Source organism: Lithobates pipiens, unplaced genomic scaffold (genome assembly GCF_037356315.1).
Source record: "Lithobates pipiens isolate NorthernLeopardFrog02 unplaced genomic scaffold, aLitPip1_a1.2 Scaffold_10, whole genome shotgun sequence".
Classification (NCBI taxonomy): domain Eukaryota; kingdom Metazoa; phylum Chordata; class Amphibia; order Anura; family Ranidae; genus Lithobates; species Lithobates pipiens.
In genome coordinates this window covers 28,580,694-28,603,124 of record NW_027507686.1, presented here as the reverse complement: position 1 = coordinate 28,603,124, position 22,431 = coordinate 28,580,694, and the positions used below count along the sequence as shown (strand labels likewise).

Sequence of the window (22,431 nt, the reverse complement as noted above, 5' to 3'; positions counted from 1 at the left end):
ATCTGAGAGCACTGGGGCCTTGGGTGTTCTGGGCTGGAGGTAATCCAAATATGTATTTGGGCACTTGGAAGGAACTGCTCTATGGGCCCAGGTCTAATTTAGAAAGGTAAGGTGAGCCCACAAGTAGAGTTTAATGTAATGTTTACACATTTTGGGAAGACTTGCATGTTCATACAACTTACATATAGATGTATATATTGCTGCTGGAAAACCCTTGAATGACCCCCACTGCTTGACATATTCAGGGTCCCATCATCAGCACAAATAATTATCGAATACACACTATGCCAAAATGTTTGAACACCTGACCATCACACATCTATATGAGCTTGTTGGGTAACCCATTCCAAATCCATGCCTTGACACCATGACCATTAATATAGAGTTGACCCCCTTTGTGACCAGAACACCCTCCACTCGTCATGGCCATTACTATAGAGTTGACCCTAATTATGGAGTTAATCTTCACCATGGCTAATAATATAGAGTTGACCCTCACCATGGCCATTAAAATAGAGTTGCTCCTCGCCATGATCCTCAATCTACAGTTGACCCTCACAATGGCCACTAATCTAGAGTTGATTCTCAGCATGGCCGCTAAAGAGCTGACCCTTGACATGGCCATCAATATAGAGATGACCCTAGTCATGACCATCAATATAGAGATGACCCTCGTCAAGGCCACTAATAACGAGTTGACACTCATTATGGCCATTAATATAGAGTTGACTCTCACCTCACCATTGCCACTAATATAGAGTTGACCCTCAACATGGTCATTACTACAGAGTTGACCCTCGACATGGCCATTACTATAGAGTTGACTCTCACCTCACCATTGCCACTAGTATAGAGTTGACCCTCAACATGGTCATTACTACAGAGTTGACCCTCGACATGGCCATTACTATAGAGTTGACCATCATCAAGGCCATTACTATAGAGCTGGCTCTCACCATGGTCATTGCTATAGAGTTGACCCTCGATATGGCTATTATTATAGAGTTGACCCTCGTCATGACCATTGATATAGAGTTGACCCTCACCATGGCCTTTGCCTTCTTGGAGCCGGTGCCCCCAGACCACATCATGAATATATGGAGCTGGCTTTGTACACTGGGCACATGGTGGAACAGAAAAGGGTCTTCACCAAACTGTTCCAACAAGGCTGGAAGAGCACAATTGTCTACAATGTCTTTGTATGATATATTACCAGTACTTTTCACGGGAAACACCTGAGCTCCATAATTTGGAGGTGGAAGTGCACATACCTTTTGCCATATATTGTACATGTGCACACAGGCAATGAAAGTATACATGTTTCAGGATTATGGGGATTTGTCTAAAAAGACTAAAGGTGGTCTTAGAATGTTAGAACATACAACCCCCCAATCAATGGCCAGCTCACCTGTGTCTACATTTCCCACATCCCTCCCAATTTCTGTCTGTTTATCTAATACTCTCCTCTTGGCCTCATTCATGATGAAATTGAGCCATGGTATCCTGATGCTAAATAATTCAGTATGTAGCATGCCCTCACCAAACTCTACAGCTGCGGGGGTATTCTCCATTCCGTGCCATCACCTCCTCCGGGAGGACAAATGCTTGCAGATCTTGAGGTTGTTGCTCCCCGTTTTCGCTGGCATCCGGTCCATTGGAAGCGCTCTCCTCCACACTGGCAACAGGCGATGGTGCCTGTGCAGGTTCTGCCCTGTTGCTGCTTCCAGCATCCTCCACACCTCCCGCCAGCCGCTGCTCCCTAATGATCAGGTCCCGGATGTCCAAGATGAGTCGCGACAGTTCAGAGAAATTGCCTAACTGCTCTATGCTGGGAAGGCGCATCGGCCGGGTCAGGTCTACTTCCAGAGTTGGCTGCCCAGCTGGGACATTGGGGTCTCCCTGAATACAAAGAGAACAAATTCATAATGTATGTACGCACCATTATATGGCCACTACACAGATGACAACTATACATTGTACTTTACATCTGACCTCTGGCCTTCTCTTCAGTCTTGAACAGTTGTACAGGCTCCTCTCCTGTACTGAAATGGCTTACACTAATTTTACTGCACACTGCGAGATTCTCACAACGTGCATTAGAAGCTGAAGCAAGTCACATAGAGCCTGACAAATTTCCTGGCTGGAGGACTTGCAGCATCTTGTAGCCCTTTCCTCCCCAGCCTGACTGTCCCTGGCGAACCTCTTTCATTCTGGACACTCAACAGAGCATGTAGGCCCTACTTAGTGAGGTCTGTATGCAAATACAACGTGTAACAAGTGTGTAGGGCACTGAACTGCAATACCACCATATAGATAGATATCAGCAGACAGAATAGGGTGCAATGTCAGATATTGGGCAAATCCGAGACCCTCAGAATGATCACTGGGATAGTGGGATAAGGACAGCACTGAATAATACACTAGCCAGGTGCTTCAGTGGAATCGCATATGAACAGTCTGTGGAATGAGCGGTATACAATGGGCTAGATGACAGTTGATTTCAAAGCCCAAAATCCACAAGAGACAGGATGTCCAGTTCAAGTCACGATTTATTGTAATGAAAAGATAAAAAGTCTTATATGGTGCATCACAGTGTGTACCAATTGTTAAAGGAATGTGCCGGAGGGACTCGGATGACAGATGGGATCCATGAAAGGAGGATGGCGGCCGCGGTGGAGGAAAAGGGGGAGCTCTTGTCACCGGAAATCACATCACCAGAACCTGAAAGGCTACAGTCGCACAACGTGGACCACTGGAACACACCAAAGAGTTGCTAACTACACCAGTTGCCAGGACAACGTGTTTTGGGGGAATGCCCCTTTGTCAAATCCTGATGGGCTAACCGGCAAGGCAAACTTATATACCTACATCAATTGGAACAGCACATCCCCTAGCCCAGAGATAGGGCAATCAACTACCAGTGGATAACTAGATTTAAAAAAAGCCATTATACCAACAGATATACAGCTGTCCCAATATAAGATGATTAAAAAATAAAACTATGATGTAATAAAAAAATACAGTTACAGTCATATTATTCTACCAATGCTTGTTTGATACAATATAAATACCAGAAAAAAGTACTGGGCTGAAGCTCATGATATAATGAAAGACTAAAGGAGATGCATGGAAGGGAGAGGAAAAAAAAGGAGGGGCCAGAATCAGGGGTTACATCCATCCACACCCACATGCCCATGCCCATGCATACAGTGCCTTGAAAAAGTATTAATTTGCCTTGAAATGTTCCACATTCTGTCATGTTACAACCAAAAACGTGAATGTATTTTATTGGGATTTTATGTGATAGACCAACACAACGTGGCACATAATTGTAAAGTGGAAGGAAAATGATAAATGGTTTTCAAAATTTTTTACAAATAAATATGTGAAATGTGTGGTGTGCATTTGTATTCAGCCCCTTTTACTCTGATACCCCTAACTAAAATCTAGTGGAACCAATTGCCTTCAGAAGTCACCTAATTAGTAAATAGAGTCCACTTGTGTGTAATTTAATCTCAGTATAAATACAGCTGTTCTGTGAAGCCCTCAGAGGTTTGTTAAAGAACCTTAGTTAACAAACCACATCATGAAGGCCAAGGAAAACACCAGACAGGTCAGGGATAAAGTTGTGGAGAAGTGTAAAGCAGGGTTAGGTTATAAAAAAAAATTCCAAGCTTTGAACATCCCATGGAGCTCTGTTCAATCCATCATCCGCAAATGGAAAGAGTATGGCACAACTGCAAACCTACCAAGACATTGCTGTCCACCTAAACTGACCGGCCGGGCAAGGAGGGCATTAATCAGAGAAGCAGACAAGAGGTCCATGGTAACTCTGGAGGAGCTGCAGAGATCCACAGCTCAAGTGGGAGAATCTGTCCACAGGACAACTATTAGTTGTGCTCTCTACAAATCTGGCATTTATAGAAGAGTGGCAAGAAGAAAGTCATTGTTGAAAGAAAGCCATAATAAATCCTGTTTGCAGTTTGTGAGAATCCATGTGGGGACACAGCTAATATGTGGAAGAAGGTGCTCTGGTCAGATGAGATCAAAATGTAACTTTTTGGCCTAAAGTCAAAAACACTATGGGTGGTGGAAAACACTGCACATCACCCTGAACACACCATCCCCACCGTGAAATATGGTGGGAACAGCGTCATTCTGTGGGGATGCTTTTCTTCAGCAGGGACAGGGAAGCTGGTCAGAGTTGATGGGAAGATGGATGGAGCCAAATACAGGGCAATCTTAGAAGAAAACCTGTTAGGCCGCGTACACACGTGGGGACTGTTCGCCCAACTTTGTCCGTCAAACAGTTTCGGCAAACAGTCCGCTCAAAATTAGCATGGACGGACATGGCCACACACGACGTACGAACAGTTTGCTGAAACCGTGCGCGATGACGTGAACGGCACGTACGACGGGACGAAAAATACGACGTCCTATACACTGCATTATAACTTTCGGCGTGAAAATCCTTTCTGAGCATGCGCGCAACTTTGTTTGACGAACAAGCCTACACACGCGGGGACTGTCCGCTGAAACAAGGTTTCAGCGGACAGTTTTTCGGAATTTCCGAAAAACCTTGTTCAGCGGACTGTTCGCTGAAACTGTCCGCTGAAAGCCCACACACGAGCGGACTGTCCGCTGAAACTTGGTTTCAGCGGACAGTTTCAGCGAACAGTCCCCGCGTGTGTACGCGGCCTTAGAGTCTGCAAAAGACTTGAGACTGGCAAGATAGAACCAATGTTATGATGGACTGCTACCTTTGTCATTCTTGCTCCTCTTCCTTATTCCTCCTCCTAATCTTCCTCCTCATTCCCTGCCCCTTCTTTGTCTATGCCTGCTCACTTGGCTGTCGTTCCTTATATTCAATGGCTAATATTTGGCTACAGTTGCCGTAAAGATATGTAGATGGGTTTGGAGCAGTATATTATTGCTATTGTTCATATGTTATAGTATTGGTTGTGTTGCTCTCCATGTATCGGCACCCTCCATATTGGACCTCATGATGTATACCATGATCATTGCTTATTTGAGCGGGTTTACCCCTCTTATACTTTTTCTATGACTGTTATCAAACTGTGATGTTTTCTTTATGCATGCTGCACATACAAATAAAGATTATATAAAAATAAAAGACTTGAGACAGGGCCGGAAATTCACCTTCCAGTAGGACAAAGACCCTAAACATACAGCCAGAGCTACAATGGAATGGTTTAGATCAAAGCATATTCATGTGTTAGAATTGCCCAAAGCCCAGACCTAAATCCAATTGAGAATCTGTGGCAAGAACTGAAAATTGCTGTTCACAGAAGCTCTCCATCCAATCTGACAGAGCTTGAGCTATTTTGCAAAGAAGAATGGGCAAAAATCTCCCTCTCTAGATGTGCAAAGCTGGAAGAGACATCGCCAAAAAGACTTAGGCCGCGTACACACGGGCGGACTGTTCGCCCAACCTTGTCCGCTGAACAGTGTTTGGGCGGACAGTCCGCTCGTGTGTGGGCTTTCAGCGGACAGTTTCAGCGGACAGTTGGACGGACAAAGTCTTTCGGAAATTCCGAAAAACTGTCCGCTGAAACTGTGTTTGAGCGAACAGTCCGCCCGTGTGTGGGCCTGTCCGCTGTACTTTCGAAATGAGCGGACTGTTCCCGCTCGGAAAGTCCGCCCATTTCGAGCGCGTGTACAGGTAGGCGGGGCCCGCGAAGGAGACGTTGCGGGCTCCGCCGCCTGGAATGGGCTTAAAGGGGAACCCCAACGCCGAAAAAAATCGGCGTGGGGGTTCCCCCAAAGTCCACACCAGACCCTTGTCCGAGCACGCTACCCGGCCGGCCAGGAAAGGGGGGCGAGCGAGCGCGCCCCCCCTCCTGAGCCGTACCAGGCCGCGTGCCCTCAACATGGGGGGTGCCTTGGGGAAGGGGGGGGCCGCGCGGCCCCCCCACCCCAAAGCACCTTGTCCCCATGTTGATGAGGACAAGGGCCTCTTCCCGACAACCCTGGCCGTTGGTTGTCGGGGTCTGCGGGCGGGGGGCTTATCGGAATCCGGGAGCCCCCTTTAAGAAGGGGGCCCCCGGATACCGGCCCCCCCACCCTATGTGAATGAGTATGGGGTACAATGTACCCCTACCCATTCACCTGTGAAATAAAGTACAAAAAAAAACACAACACAGGGGAAAAAATATTTTATTGCACAGCTCCGGGGGTCTTCCGTCTTCGGGGGTCTTCTCGCCGGACTCCTCCGCTATGTGTGTGTAGCTCTTTTACTAGCGGAGGAGCCCGGCTTTCTTCCTCCCCGCCGCCGGCCTCTTCTCCCGACTTCGGGGGTCTTGTCCCCCTCTTCGGTTCTTCTGCCGGGCCACCGCGCCTTCTTGTAGCTCTTTTACAGGCGGTGGCCCGGTCTTCTGTCGCCGCTGCCTTCCGTTCTTCTGTCGCCGCCTTCGGTTCTTCTGCCGGGCCACCGCGCCTTCTTGTAGCTCTTTTACAGGCGGTGGCCCGGTCTTCTGTCGCCGCTGTCGCTGTCGCCGCCTTCCGTTCTTGTTCTTCTTCTTGTTCTTCTTCTTCTTCTCCAGGCGATGTTGACACGTCGCTCCCTCCGGCCGGAATGCCAGAGCCGCGCTGTGCGGTCACTTATATAGTGACAATGGGGCGGGGTCACATGGTATATGTCACATGGGTTGGTCACATGGGTTGATGTCACATGGGGACTATGACATCGTAAGGGGGCGGGGTCACCATGTGACCAACCCATGTGACATATACCATGTGACACCGCCCCATTGTCACTATATAAGTGACCGCACAGCGCGGCTCTGGCATTCCGGCCGGAGAGCTCGTCGAGTCAACATCTCCTGGGGAAGAAGAAGAAGAACAAGAAGAAGAACAAGAACGGAAGGCGGCGGCGACGACAGCGGCGACAGAAGACCGGGCCACCGCCTGTAAAAGAGCTACAAGAAGGCGCGGTGGCCCGGCAGAAGAACCGAAGGCGGCGACAGAAGAACGGAAGGCAGCGGCGACAGAAGACCGGGCCACCGCCTGCAAAAGAGCTATAAGAAGGCGCGGTGGCCCGGCAGAAGAACCGAAGAGGGGGACAAGACCCCCGAAGTCGGGAGAAGAGGCCGGCGGCGGGGAGGAAGAAAGCCGGACTCCTCCGCTAGTAAAAGAGGTACACACAGATAGCGGAGGAGTCCGGCGAGAAGACCCCCGAAGACGGAAGACCCCCGGAGCTGTGCAATAAAATATTTTTTCCCTGTGTTGTGTTTTTTTTTGTACTTTATTTCACAGGTGAATGGGTAGGGGTACATTGTACCCCATACTCATTCACATAGGGTGGGGGGCCGGTATCCGGGGGCCCCCTTCTTAAAGGGGGCTCCCGGATTCCGATAAGCCCCCCGCCCGCAGACCCCGACAACCAACGGCCAGGGTTGTCGGGAAGAGGCCCTTGTCCTCATCAACATGGGGACAAGGTGCTTTGGGGTGGGGGGGCCGCGAGGCCCCCCCTTCCCCAAGGCACCCCCCCATGTTGAGGGCACGCGGCCTGGTACGGCTCAGGAGGGGGGGCACGCTCGCTCGCCCCCCTTTCCTGGCCGGCCGGGTAGCGTGCTCGGACAAGGGTCTGGTGTGGACTTTGGGGGAACCCCCACGCCGATTTTTTTCGGCGTTGGGGTTCCCCTTTAAGCCCATTCCAGGCGGCGGAGCCCGCGACGTCTCCTTCGCGGGCCCCGCCTACCTGCACACGCGCTCGAAATGGGCGGATTTGCCTCCGCCTTACGTGGGCGAGTCCGTTCATTTCAAAAGTTGAGCGGACTGTTTGGCAAACAGTTCGTTGAAACAGTCCGCTCGTGTGTGGGCAAGTCCGCTCATGCAAATTTTGAGCGGACTGTTTGACGAAACTGTTTGACGAACAAGGTTGGGCAAACAGTCCGCGCGTGTGTACGCGGCCTCACAGCTGTAATTGCAGCAAAAGGTGGTTCTACAAAGTAGACTCAGGAGGCTTGAATACAAATGCACGCCACACTTTTCACATATTTATTTGTAAAAAAAAATTGAAAACCATTTATCATTTTCCTTCCACTTCATAATTATGTGCCACTGTGTGTTGGGCTATCACATAAAACCCCAATAAAATACATTTACATTTTTGGTTGTAACAAGATAAAATGTGGTCAAGGGGCATGAATAGTTTTTCAAGGCACTGTATGTGTGTATATTAAACTGTGGATTTCCTGGTCCTTGCCGAGGCCAATTGAGGATAAGGTGTTTAATTTATGGATCCAAAAGGTCTCACATTTACACAGCACAGAAAATCTTTAACTGGCAGTGAGAGATTTATCAGATATGCATTTGATGGCAAAGACAGTCAAGGCACCTGTGTCCCCACCCTGACATGAGGTGAAGTGGCATAGGACACAATGATTGTCTGAACGATCTTCAATGAATCTACGATGCTCACAGATTCTCTTACTAAGTGAGCATATAGTGCACCCCACATACAAGAGACTGTAAGAACACCTTAACCCATAGATCACATAATTCAAACGTGATGATCTGTTTAATATTGGAAACATTACCAGTCCCCGGAACATGGTTTGTCCAATAATTTCAATACTCCTGCATCTAGTGTTGACCCACGAGGGAGGGGCAAATATTACGAAGAATTTCTGCAAATCGGTTGGTGGTAACTCGTATTTACATTATATGAGTTGCCACCACCCCGCCTGGAAGGACAATATCCCCTCTGGCCAGTTCCATCGACTAAGAAAGAATTGTTCGAAGGTGGAGGACTATACAGAACAGAGCTGTCTTCTCAGACAAAAATAAACGCTATCCTAAGGAGTTAATACAAGAGGCATATTCTAAATTCCTTAATAGCCCAAAAGACCCCATATCAAAACTAAATCCCCTGAGCATAACATCACACATTTCACTACAGTATTCAACAGTGATTACCAACAGTGTTTTTGAAACAATGGCATATTTTACAGATGGACCCCAAATTGGCACCTGTCATTTCCGACACACCCCGTATCACCTTTAGAAGGGCAAGTTCTTTTGAAGAATATTATTGTGCGCAGCAAGTTAAGTGAGGCCAATAAGGCCAAACAGGAAGATATTAGCTTTTTCTTTGATAATATAATGGGCATTCTTATATGTGGTAAAACGAGGATGCCTCACAAACCACAGGGGGGACAAACCACATTTTGAGATAGGACTGGAAATGTTTAGAATATTAAACAGTTCATCACGTGTTCTACGGATTATGTGATCTATGCGTTACTGTGTTCTTGCGGTCTCTTGTATGTGGGGAGCAATATACCCCCACTTCATAAGACAATCGTTGAGCACCGTAGGGTAATTGAAGATCGCTCAGACAAGCATAGTGTCCTACACCACTTCACCTCATGTCATGGTGGGGACACAGGTGCCTTGAAGGTATTTGCCATCGAATGCATATCTGATAAGTCCCTCACTACCAAAGATTCTCGGTGTTGTGTAAACACGAGACCTATTGGATCCATAAATAAAACACCTTATCCCCAAATGGCCTCAACGAGGACCCGGAAATCCACAGTTTAATATAATTGTGATTGCACACACATATCCATGGGCACAGTTTTGTGGGTGCGGATGGATGTAACCCCTGATACTGACCCCTCCTTTTTCCCTCTCCCTTCCATACATCTCCTTTAATCTTTCATTATATTATGGGCTTTAGCCAGGTACTTTTTTCTGGTATTTGTATTGTATCAAACATGCATTGGTGGGATATTATGACTGTAACTGTATTTATTATTACATCATAGTTTTATTTTTCATTTTTAATCTTCTCATATTGGGACAGCTGTATAGTTATTTTTGGTATAATGGCTGTTTTTTAATCTAGTTACCCACTGGTAGTTGAATGGCCTATGTCGACGAGCCTTGAAACATGTTGCCCTGGCAACAGGTGTAGTTAGTAAATCCTTGGAGCGTTCCAGTGGTCCACGGTGTGCGGCTGTAGACTTCTGGATTTCATCGACGCAAGTCCTCCATTTCCTCTGTTGCGGCTGGCGGCCTGCTGCCATAAATCCCATTTGTCACCGGAGTCCTTTCCGGCACATCCCTTCCGCCCTCAGCCTGGGTTCTTCCAACAACTGGTACACAATAAATCATGACTTGAACTGGACATCCAGTCATTTGTAGATTTTGGGCTTTGGAATCATCTTTCATCAAGTCCGTTGTATACAGCTCATTCCACAGATTGTTCTCATGCAATTCTGCTGGAGCGCCTGGCTAGTGTATTATTTAGTACTGTGTGCAAATACAGCCTGCCTAGGAAAGCCCTCTGCTCCAGAATAATATCCACCAATCAAGGCATTTTAAAATTTGCATAGCTCCTCCCACGAGCCAGTCCACTGCTTACATCAGGACTGAGGGCTCTCTCCCCAATAGAGTTTCCCTTTTATCAGGGTCCCCCTTAGACTCCTTGCTTATATCAGGATTTCCATCAGAGTCCCCCTTACATTAGGGTCCCCAAAAAAGCTTCCCTCGCCTAAATCAGGGTCACCATCAGACTCTTCGCTTAAATCAGGATCCCCATCAGAGTCCCCCTTACAATATGGTACCCAAAAGAGTCCACCTTACATCCCGGTCCTCATCAGTCTCCCTACTTAAATCAGGGTCCCCATCAGACTCCCTATTTACACCAGGGTGCCCCTTCAGTCTCCCTACTTACACCAGGGTCCTCATCAGTCTCCCTACTTACATCAGGGTCCCCATCAGTCTCTCTACTTACATCAATGTCCCCATCAGACCCCCCCACTTACATCAGGATGCCCATCAGACCCCTTACTTACATCAGGGTCCCTATCAGACTCTCTACTTACATCAGGGCCCCCATTAGACTCCCCACTTACATCAGGGCCCCATCAGACTCTACTTACATCAGGGTCCCCATCAGACCCTCTACTTACATCAGGGCCCCCCATCAGACTCCCCACTTACATCAGGGTCCCCATCAGACTCCCCACTTACATCAGGGTCCCCATCATACTCTCTACTTACATCAGGGTCCCCATCAGACTCCCAACTTACACCAGGGTCCCCATCAGGCTCCCCACTTACATCAGGGCCACCATCAATCTCCCTACTTATACCAGGGTCCCCATCAGACCCCCAACTTACATCAGGGCTCCATCAGTCTCCCTACTTACACCAGGGTCCCCATCAGACCCCCAACTTACATCAGGGTCCCCATCAGTCTCCCTACTTACACCAGGGTCCCCATCAGTCTCCCTACTTACACCAGGGTCCCCATCAGTCTCCCTACTTACATCAGGGTCCCCATCAGTCTCCCTACTTACACCAGGGTCCCCATCATACTCCCTACTTACACCAGGGTCCCCATTGCACTCCCTACTTACACCTGGGTCCCCATCAGACCCCCAACTTACATCAGGGCCACCAGAAATCTCCCTACTTACACCAGGGTCCCCCTCAGGCCCCCAACTCACATCAGGGCCCCCATCAGTCTCACTACTTACATCAGGGTCCCCATCAGTCTCCCTACTTACATCAGGGTCCCCATCAGACTCCCTACTTACATAAGGGTCCCCATCAGACCCCCAACTTACATCAGGGTCCCCATCAGACTCTCTACGTACATCAGGGACCCCATCGGACACGCTACTTACATCAGGAACCCCATCAGACTCTCTACTTACATCAGTGTCCCCATCAGTCTCCCTACTTACACCAGGGTCCCCATCGCACTCCCTACTTACACCAGGGTCCCCATCGCACTCCCTACTTACACCAGGCTCCCCATCAATATCCCTACTTACATCTGGGTCCCCATCAGTCTCCCTACTTAAACCAGAGTCCCCATCGGTCTCCCTATCTACACCAGGGTCCGCATCAGACTCCCTACTTACACTAGGGTCCCAATCAGATTCTCCACTTACATCAGGGTCCCAGAGTCCACCCTTATCTGGCTGTGAGGCAAGTACCGCCCATTCTTAAATCAAGTCTTTCCACCAGCATTCTACAGCCCAATGTAGTACCCTCAGTAGGCTCTGGCATTGGACTGCTAAATAATGGGAGGGGCTTACCTCTAGATAATAGCAGGGCTTAGAGAAAGTTGGGCAAAGGTATCAATATACAGACATGAAGAAATTAAATACTCTCAGTGTATGGCCACGGCCCCCCCCCCCCCCCCCCCGGCCCGCTTAGCGGGTCTGAAAAAGGATAGAATTCCAGCTCTGTTCCCAGGATCCAATATTCTTCCTTATAGAAAAACACATCAGGCTCCTGCTCACCGTTATTTTTGTGGCCTTTGCTGTCATCCCCTGGAAACTCAGCATGACTATCTCCAGGCCATGGCTTCCATATGTGCCCTTGAAAAAGCCAGGCTTTACCAGATCATCCGGCCGGCTAGGTGGGTGATATATCCGGCGATAAGTAAGGCAATTGCTGCAAAGAGACACAAAAGAACAAGATAAAAAGGATAAAGAAGCCAACCATCTACTTCTTTGGTGTCCACATATGTCTGACACAGATCAGCCCCTACTTGCTACAAAGTTACAACACATAGACTGATCACTGGGAGAGAGGAGACCGCTCCCTCCTGCTTGCAGCAGACTTATGACATCATCTAATTTTGTGATAGCATTGGGCAGGTGACAGGTCCTCTTTATGGAAATATTGGGGGTAAAAAACAAAAATGAATTATTTTTATTTATTTTATATGATATCTTTTTTACACTTTTTTCTCTACTTAACTTTATTGCTATCACAATGGGCAAACAAACCACCATATGTAATAGCATTGGACAGATTACAGGTCCTCTTTATGGAGACGCTGGGGGCAAAAAAAATTATTTTAATTTAATATATATATATATTTAATTTATTTAAACAAACATAAATATTTTTTATTTATTTTATATAATATATTTTTTACACTTTTTTCTTTACTTAACTTTATTGCTATTGCAAGGGGCAAATAACCCCCCATATGTAATGGGTAATATATTAGCTGTAATGGAGGACAGTGGGGAAATTGATAGTCTAATAGGCTAACAAGCCCCCTATGTTATTGCATTGGGTAGGTGATAGATCATTTTTATAGAGACATTGAGGGGGGCTAGACCCCCAATGTCTCCATGAGGAGAACTGGTCACCTGCCCAATGCAATAACATAGGGGGCTTGTTCACCTATTAGGCTACCAATTTCCCCTCTGTCCTCCATTACAGCTAATCAAGCACAGGTCATGCTTGATTAGCTGCATCCTTGGCTCCAGTAACCAAGGAGTTGCAGCTGTAAACCCAGAAATTGGGTAATACACATCACTTTTGGATTCATCTTAAAGGGGATCAGGGAACAAATGTGTAAAGCTATTTGCCGCAGTCTTGAGCATACCCAAGGAAGGGGAGGGCCTGGGAAGCACCGCACGTGGTGGCAGTGGGAAGGTGTACCATTCAGAGCCCTATAGAAGTGATTATAAACAGGATCACTTTCATGTAAAAAGCCCTTTGCTGGCTCTACAAATAAATAGCAAGCTTATGGCTGCTGCTTGCTTTAACCCCTTGTATACCGCACCGTTTATGAACGTTGGTTGGTAGACGAGGTGACACTTTTCTGATAAATGATACTGTTCCTGTATATTATGACAGGTCAGAAATGTATTCATGGAAACATGGAAAGTTACTGGCAGGTGCACTTGAACCTTTTACCCAGCTTGAAAAAAACAGCCACTAGAGGGAGCTCTTACAAAGCTGAATTTGAAATAGAACCAGGCAAATATGGATCAGAAGTGTCCTATCAGGAACTATCTTTAGGTAAACATTATAATAGCTGAAGATGAGACTCACTGAAAACACATCACCATCCCCTTTTCAATACAAATTCCCAGAGGGGGAGGAGGAGGAAGACGAAAGGAAGGAAAAGAAGAAAGAAGAAGAAAAAGAAGAAAGAAGAAGAAAAAGAAGAAAGGAAGGAAGGAAAAGAAGAAAGAAGAAAAAGGAAGAAAGGAAGGAAAAGAAAAGAACAAAAGAAAAAGAAGAAAGGAAGGAAAAGAAGAAAGAATAAGAAGAAGCATTTTTCCCCAATGTCCTCTCACTTACTCATATGGCAGATATAGATGAATTTCATCAGGATGAGCTCCTGCATATGTTCATGGAAAATATCGTCCAGCGTCCTCCCCAAGTCATCTCGCAGCCACGTGTGAAATTCCTGCCGGCAAAAATTTTAAAAAGCGCAAGATAGTTAATACATCGATATGCGGGGATGGCTGCGGAACAAGAGATGATAGGTCCTCCCTTACCTCCTGCCGTCCTCCGGACATTCGGTGGTAGTCGGTCTGAAGGCATTTGGTACAGAACTCATCCTTCTTCACCATCTGTAGCAACAATGTAATTGGTTAGCAGTGGCAGGAACATATGTAATAAATTAGCAGGAAGCGAATACTTGCTGATAATTATGTTTATTATGATATTCCTGATATTATGATAAAATTATGATGATGACTAGTTTTGGAACAGGAAACATGTATTTTCAGTAGGGACAAGATTTAAAGCGGAGGTCCACCCTAAAGTGGACCTTCCGCTCATCGGAACCCTCCCCCCCTCCAGCGCCACAATTGGCACCTTTCAGGGGGGAGGGGGGTGCAGATACCTGTACAGTACAGGTATCTGCACCCACTTCCAGGATAGCGCTCTGCGGAAAGGGGCGTATATTACGCCCCTTTCCGAAAGTCCCCCGCTGCCTGCTGGGAAACACACGGATCCCAGAGGCAGCGGGTCCATCCTTATTGTGCAGCGCAACTCGCGCATGCGTGGTAGGGAACCGGGAAATGAAGCCGAAAGGCTCCATTTCCTGATTCCCATACCCAAGATGGCGGCGGCAGCACCCGAGAGACGATCAAGAGATCGGCTTCGGGTGCCGACATCGCAGGCGCGCTGGACAGGTAAGTGTCATTATTTTAAAAGTCAGCAGCTGCAGTATTTGTAGCTGCTGCCCTTTAAAAAAAAAAAAAAAAAACGCGGAGTCCCGGCAGACCGCTTTAATACAGAATAGACAATATGAGAATCAAGTGATTTCTATTAATTTCCTGTCCTGATGACACAACTGGAAGTGAGGGGAAATCCCATTTTAAAAAGGCCCTATGTGCTTTTATATTTGTCTTCTCTATATATAATACACACACACATTTATATCTATATAAAATACACTCTTCAATCAAATGTGCTTTAAAATGCATGGTTTTCCCTTTCATGAACAAGAAAATAATGGCGTTTGCTGTTGGGTTGGTATAAAAAATGCAATGGGGCTGGTATGAATTCTTTCCAGGGCTGGTTTTTATTCCCAGTCTGGCCCTGGTCACATGACCATAAGCCCCACCCTGCCTCGCCTTCCAGCAGTTCAAATCCTTTAAAGGACCGGCGGCAGTTGGCGCCAAGGGGTTAAACAACAAAAGTGCATCAAAAACTGATCAGTTTTAAAGGGCCCTAAGTGTATGGAAACCCAAAATCAATTATTGAGTATATCTGGCATCATATCTCACTGTATACAGTTTATAACAAAACAAATTGAATTTCACAGTTTCTTACCTGGAGATCCTGCCAGCAACACCACTTCCTGTTGCAGATGACAACCCTAAGCCACAATTTACATCAGCGTTGTCACCCTGCCATGGAAGCTACTTCAGTTGGCTGTTGGGTTGTATACATGATAGACAGCCCAATGGCCCAATGGCAGGGTGCACACAGCAGGCCGACAACACTGCTGCTAATTGCAAACTGGTGACTTAGCATTGTAAGTCCCCATCAGGAAGTGCTGTTACTGGCAGGATCTCCAGGTAAGAAATTTGGCAAAAGATTCACACAAAAGGATTTGCTTAAAGTGGCCTAAACCCATCAATTTAACGGATTCTCAACAGTTACATTTAAAGCGTGTCAATAATGCTAACTGACACAGTTGCTTGTGCTCTCAACCGAACTGTCAATCCATCAAATGACTGGTGACATAACTGATCACATGTGCAGCATAATGGCAGCTGCAGATAAACAGAGCTAAGATGGCAGCTCCCCTGGCTGTAAAGGAGAGAAGGGTTTAGTTCCACTTTAAGAAAACTGTATACAGAGAGACTTGATGCCAGACATAATAAATATAGATTTGGGGAATACATACACATTCAGGGAACTAGGATCACCATCAAGCCGCCATTGCTAACCTCTCCTCCTGGAAAAGCGAGCTGCCTGGCTGTCATGCTGATCCTCTGGCTCTGAGCCTTTCTCTTGCACTGACCCAGAACAAGTACACAAATTAGGAGGAGATCTGCTCTCATTGGCTCCATGCTTGTTCTGGGTCACAGCCAGGTCATCTGTATTTTCAGAAGCCACCACCATGCTTCACAGTAGGGATAGTATTGGCCAGGTGATGAGCGGTGCCTGGTTTCCTGCAGACGTGAAACTTGCCATTCAGGCCAAAGAGTTCAATCTTTGTTTAACCACTACAGATCCGCGCTATTGCCAAATGACGGCATTAGCGCGGACCTACATTTCCGGGACTACGTCTATTGACGTCGTCCCGGTTACGAGCGGCCTGCGCGCCCCTCAGCGCGCGCTCTGTGATCGGCGAGTCTGTGAGACTCGCCTGATCACCGATCCGTGTAAGGGGTCGATCCCGACCCCTTATCACGTGATCAGCTGTCAGCCAATGACAGCTGATCATGTGATAGAACGGAGCCGGTAACCGGCTATTATTCCTCCTCGCGCTGACAGCGCGAGGAGAGAAAAAAAAAGCCGATCACCGGCGGCCGTGATCGGGACATTAGTCTCGATCACGGCCATCAATACAAGGGACCACCTGCCACCTGCCTGTGCCCACCTGCCTCCCGCAGTGCCATCCTGAAGTAAAATAAAAGCAAAAGTAAGTGCCCCCCGTCAGTGCCCATAGTGCCCACAGTGCCACCCACAGTGCCACCCCACAGTGCCACCCAATCTGCCTCAAAGGTGCTGCACCCCAGTGCCGCCCATCAGTGCCCAGCAGTGCCGCCCATCTGTGCCCAGCAGTGCCGCCCATCAGTGCCCAGCAGTGCCACCTATCAGAGCCACCTATCAGTGCCACCTATCAGTGCCCATCAGTCCCATCTATCTGTGGTACCTATCAGTGCCCATCCGTGCCACCCATCCGTGCCACTTATCCGTGCCACCCATCCGTGCCATCTTATCTGTGCCCATCTTTGCCCATCAGTGCCGCCTTATCTGTGCCCATCGGTGCCGCCTTATCTGTGCCTATTAGTGCCGCCTTAACTATGCCTATCAGTGCCCACCGGTGCAGCCTATCAGTGCCCACCAATGCAGCCCATCAGTGCCCACCAATGCAGCCCATCAGTGCCCACCAATGCAGCCCATCAGTGCCCACCAATGCAGCCTATCAGTGCCGCCTAATCAGCGCACTTCAATGAAGGAGAAAAATGACCCGTTTGCAAAATTTTATAACAAACTATTAAAACATGATTTTTTTTTTTTTTTTTGCATCTTTTTTTGTTTGTTTAGCAAAAAATAAAACTCCGAGCTGTAACTAAATACCACCAAAAGAAAGCTCTATTTGTGGGAAAAAAATGATAAAAATTTCATTTGGGTACAGTGTTGTATGCCCGCGCAATTGTCATTCAAAGTGCATCAGCGCTGAAAGCTGAAAATTGGTCTGGGACTGAGGGGGGTTTAAGTGCCCAGTAAGCAAGTGGTTAATCAGACCAGAGAATTTTGTTTCTCATGGTCTGCGAGTCCTTCAGGTGACTTTTGGCAAACTCTAGTTGTGTACCTTTTACTGAGGAGTGGCTTCCGTCTGGCCTGATTGGTGGAGATGGTTGTTCTTCTGGAAGGTTCTCCTCTCTCCACAGAGAAACACTGGAGCGCTGTCAGAGTGATCATCGGGTTCTTGGTCACCTCCCTAAGGCCCTTCTCCTCCGATCGCTCAGCTTTGTCGGGAAGCCCACTCTCCAAAAAGAATCCTGGTGGTTCCAAACTTCTTCCATTTACTAGTTGATGGAGACCACTGTGCTCATTGGGACCTTCAATGCTGTGGAAATTTTTCTGTACCCTTCTCCAGATCTGTGCCTCAAAACAACCCTGTCTTGGAGGTCTACAGACAATTCCTTGGACTTCATGGCTTGGTTTGTGCTCTGACATGCACTGTTAACTGTGGGACCTTCTATAGACAGGTGTGTGTGCATGTCCAATCAACCGAATTTATCACAGGTGGACTCCAATCAAGTTGTATAAACATCTCAAGAATAGTGGAAACAGGACGCACCTGAGCGCAATTGTAAGTGTCAAGGCAAAGGCTGTGAATACTTCTGTACATGGGATTTTTTTTTTGTTTTTTATTATTAATAAATTTGCAAATATTTCAAGCAATCTTCTTTCATGATGTCATTATGGGGTATTGTTTCTAGAATTTTGAGGAAAATAATACATTTAATCCATTTTGGAATAAAGCTGTAACATAACAAAATGTGGAAAAAGTGAAGGGCTGTGAATACTTTTCGGATGCTCTGTATTTTACAAAGTTACTTCCCTGGAGGCCCAGCCAGTAGCAGCAGCACTTCCTGTTGCAGGATGACAACCCTAAGCCACAATTTACATTAGCGTTGTCACCCGGCCATGGAAGCTACTTCAGTTGGCTGTTGGGTTGTGTACATGATAGACAGCCCAATGGCCCAATGGCAGAGAGCACACAGCAAGACAACACTGCTGCTAATAGCAAAGTAGTGTCTTAGCATTGTAAGTCCCCATCAGGAAATGCTGTTACTGGCAGGATCTCCAGGTAAGAAACTCAACAAAGATTCACACAAAAGGATTTGCTTAAAGTGGCCTAAACCCATCAATATAACAGATTCCCAACAGTAACATTTAAAGCGTGTCAATAATGCTAACTGACACAGTTGCTTGTGCTCTCAACTGAACTATTAAGCCATCAAATGACTGGTGACACATCTGATCACATGTGCAGCACCATGGCTGCTGCAGATCAAACAGAGGCTAAGATGGCAGCTCCCCTGGCTGTAAAGGAGAGAAGGGTTTAGTTCCACTTTAACCACTTCCCGCCCGGCCTATAGCAAAATGACGGCTGGGCAGTGGTTGGGTTATCCTGACTGGGCGTCATATGATGTTCAGCAGGATAACAGCCGCCGAGCGCATCGCGGTGATTGGTGGTGCGGTGTGTCAGTCTGACACACCGCTAAACCGATCTCAGTAAAGAGCCTCCAATGGAGACTCTTTACCACGTGATCAGCCATGTCAAATCACGGCTGATCACGATGTAAACAGGAAGAGCCGTTGATCGGCTTTTCCTCACTCGTGTCTGATAGACGTGAGCAGAGGAGAGCCGATCGGCTGCTCTCCTAACAGGGGGGTCTGTGCTGATTGTTTATCAGCCCTGCCCCCCCTCGGATCCTGCCCAGGACCACCAGGATGACCATCCACACTGAAACACCAGGTATGTCCCCCAGACCACCAGGGAAATGCAAATCTGTGTCAAGGCAGCTGCCAATCAATGCCCAGGCAGCTGGCAATCAGTGCCCACTCACAATGCCTACCACTGCCAGTGCCACCAGGGATGCCTATCAGTAACATGTATCAGTGCCCATCAGTGCCACATATCAATGCCCATCAGTGCCGCATATCAGTGGCCAGCAGTGCCCCCTATCAGTGCCACCCATAAGTACCCCTCTTTGCAGCCTTTCAGTGCCCAGTGCCACCTATCAGTGCCCACCAGTACCTCCAACAAGTTCCGATCAGTCCTGCCTATCAATGCCCATCAGTGCTGTATATTAGTGGCACCCATCAGTGCTGCATATAAGTGCCCATCGTCAGTGCCACTCACTGGTGCCACCTCATCGGTGCTGCTTTATCAGTGCCCCTGAGTGCCGCCTTATCAGTCAAGGAGAGGACTTACTTATTTACAAAATTTTATAACAGAAACAAAAAAGCAAAACTTATTTTTTTTTCAAAATGTTCAGTCTTTTTTTTATTTGTTTAGCAAAAAATAAAAACTGCAGAGATGATCAAATGCCACCAAAAGAAATCTCTATTTGTGGGAACAAAATGATAACAATTCTGTTTGGGTACAGTGTAGCACGGCCGCGCAATTGTCATTCAAACAGCGACAGCTCAGAAAGCTGAAAATTGACTTTGTCAGGAAGGGGGGTAAATTCCTGGTATTGAAGTGGTTAAGAAAACTGCCGTTACTGGCAGGATCTCCAGTAAGGAAATCAACAAAAACATTCACACAATAGGATTTGCTTAATCCGTTGCCGTCCGGCCTCTGGCAGAAAGATGCTTGGGGGGGGGGCTATTTGTCGCTTCAGGTGGACATCATATGACGCGGGGGCGTGCTGCGGTGTGATCTGTCACCGACTGTCTCTACCAGACACAGCTGATGACTGATCAGTGTACCGGTCCGCTGTCAGTACCATGTGACCGCTGTAACCAAAAGTTAGCTGAGATTAGTCACAGTGATCACATGGAGTAGACTGGGGCCAATCACAACAAAATAAACTAAATGAATCCATTTCATTCTTTCATTCAGTAAATTTCTTGCTTAAAGTAACAAAATTCATTGCTATATGCAAACATAATGTGTAAAAAAAATAAAATAATAATAATAATAATGATCACTTCCCCAGAGTAGTACAATGATCCATGCCTTCCCCTAGTACAACCACCTCCCCCACAGTAGTAAAACTCTGGTCAGGCACGCATTTAACCCTTTGATCACCCCTGATGTTTAACCCGTTCTAAGCCAATGTCATTAGTACAGTGACAGTGCATATTTTTTAGCACTGATCACTGTATTAGCCTCACTAGTCCCCAAAAATTGTCAGTTAGATGTCACAAATGGCCGCTGCAATATTCCAGTGCCGCTCGAAGTCGCGAATCGCTGCCATTACTACTAAAAATAAATTAATAAAAATGTCCCATAGTTTATAGAAGCTATAAACTTTGCGCAAACCAATCAATATACGCTTATTGGGATTTTTTTTTTTTTTTACCAAAAATATGAATACATATTGGCCTAAATTGATGAAGAAATTCAATTTTTTTAAATAATTTTATTGGATATGTTTTATAAACAAAAATAAAAAATATTCCTTTTTTTTAATTTTTGGTGTTTTTTCATAAAAAAAATAATAAATATTGTTTTTCAACATTTTGGCTTTTTTTTAACCAAAAATATATACACATTGGATATGATTTATAGCAGAAAGTAAAAAAAAATTTTTTTTTTCATTTTTAGTCTTTTTTCATTTTTTTTTAAACAAAAATATTGTAAATGCTATAAGTAAGAAAACAATTAATATACATCTTTTTTTATAGCGAAGACAAATAGCAGAATGCATTTTGATCTAAATTTATGAAGATTTTTTTTAAAACTATATTATTAGATATGTTTTATAACTGAAACATTTTTTTTTGGTCTTTTTTACATTTATTTGAATATTCAGTTTTTTTATTTATATAATAAAAATACCAGTGGAGATCAAATACCACCAAAAGAAAGCTCTATTTGTGGGTAAAAAAAAGTGTAAATTTCATTTGTATACAGTGTTGCATAATGATGTAATTGCCAATTGAAGTAGAACAGTGCTAAATAGCAAAAATGTTCTGGTCATGAAAGGGTTAAAACCTTCTGGAGATGACAGGGGGAGAAGGATCCTTATCCTGGTGTGTTATCTTTGTGAAATTTGTCAATATGAGGACATCACATTTCATGGATGGGGTAGTTTTTCTTGTTATTTGTAATTTTTTTACATTTATCTATCTATCTATTTATGGGAAGTAAAACAGAAATAAACTTGTTTATTGCAGAAATGTAAATCTCAGCAGTCATCTCATCCTCCCCTCCCCCACAGATTAGAGAAAATTTGAAATCTGACAGTTGACAGTTGAAATCCAGAAATGTACTGGCTGAGGTCATGTGACTGTACTGGCTGAGGTCATGTGACTGTACTGGCTGGCTTTTTGCCAACTTAGGGGAGGAGTCACGGTGACCAGCACTGTGATTTGATTGGCCGGCGTGACAAGCACTGCGATGTGATTGGTCAGTGTGACCAGCTCTAGGATGTCATTGGCAGTGCCGCTATAAAAAGCAGTCTCACACCTGTGGAGCTCAGAAGAGTCTGACTTCTCTTGGTGTGAAGACCTATTCTGAGCTCCTAAGAGATTTCTTCTTCTAGCGTATGATTTTCACTGTGTTTTTAACCAGTGAAATGAGACCATTTATAATGGAAAGCATGATTCCAGAGATAAGACCTGAGCCATTTAATGGCTTTCTGGATCATGAGAGGGATGTAGTCCACACCATATCATCTGTGAGGACTCCCCAGAGCTGTGTCCCTAATAACATCAGGGGAAATATTGCAGCCATTAGGAAGATCATGAAAAATGCCGCGC

General features: G+C 46.1%; 1 protein-coding gene across 2 annotated transcripts in view; it reads right to left on the bottom strand.

Moving 5' to 3' along the window:
• The window catches only part of LOC143928514 (F-box only protein 31-B-like), a 44,762-nt gene that overhangs the window by 4,642 nt on the left and 17,689 nt on the right, over positions 1–22,431 (bottom strand). The window contains exons 1-4 of one of the 2 annotated variants that reach the window (XM_077453347.1): positions 14,295–14,366; positions 14,095–14,203; positions 12,288–12,441; positions 1,541–1,899 (exon numbers count right to left, since the gene is read on the bottom strand). In XM_077453347.1, the coding sequence (XP_077309473.1) occupies positions 1,541–1,899; positions 12,288–12,332 (404 nt within the window). In that variant the 5' untranslated portion in view covers positions 12,333–12,441; positions 14,095–14,203; positions 14,295–14,366. Of the gene's footprint in view, positions 1–1,540; positions 1,900–12,287; positions 12,442–14,094; positions 14,204–14,294; positions 14,370–22,431 lie in introns of those variants that run through there. The other variant, XR_013262419.1, reaches the window with a different exon arrangement.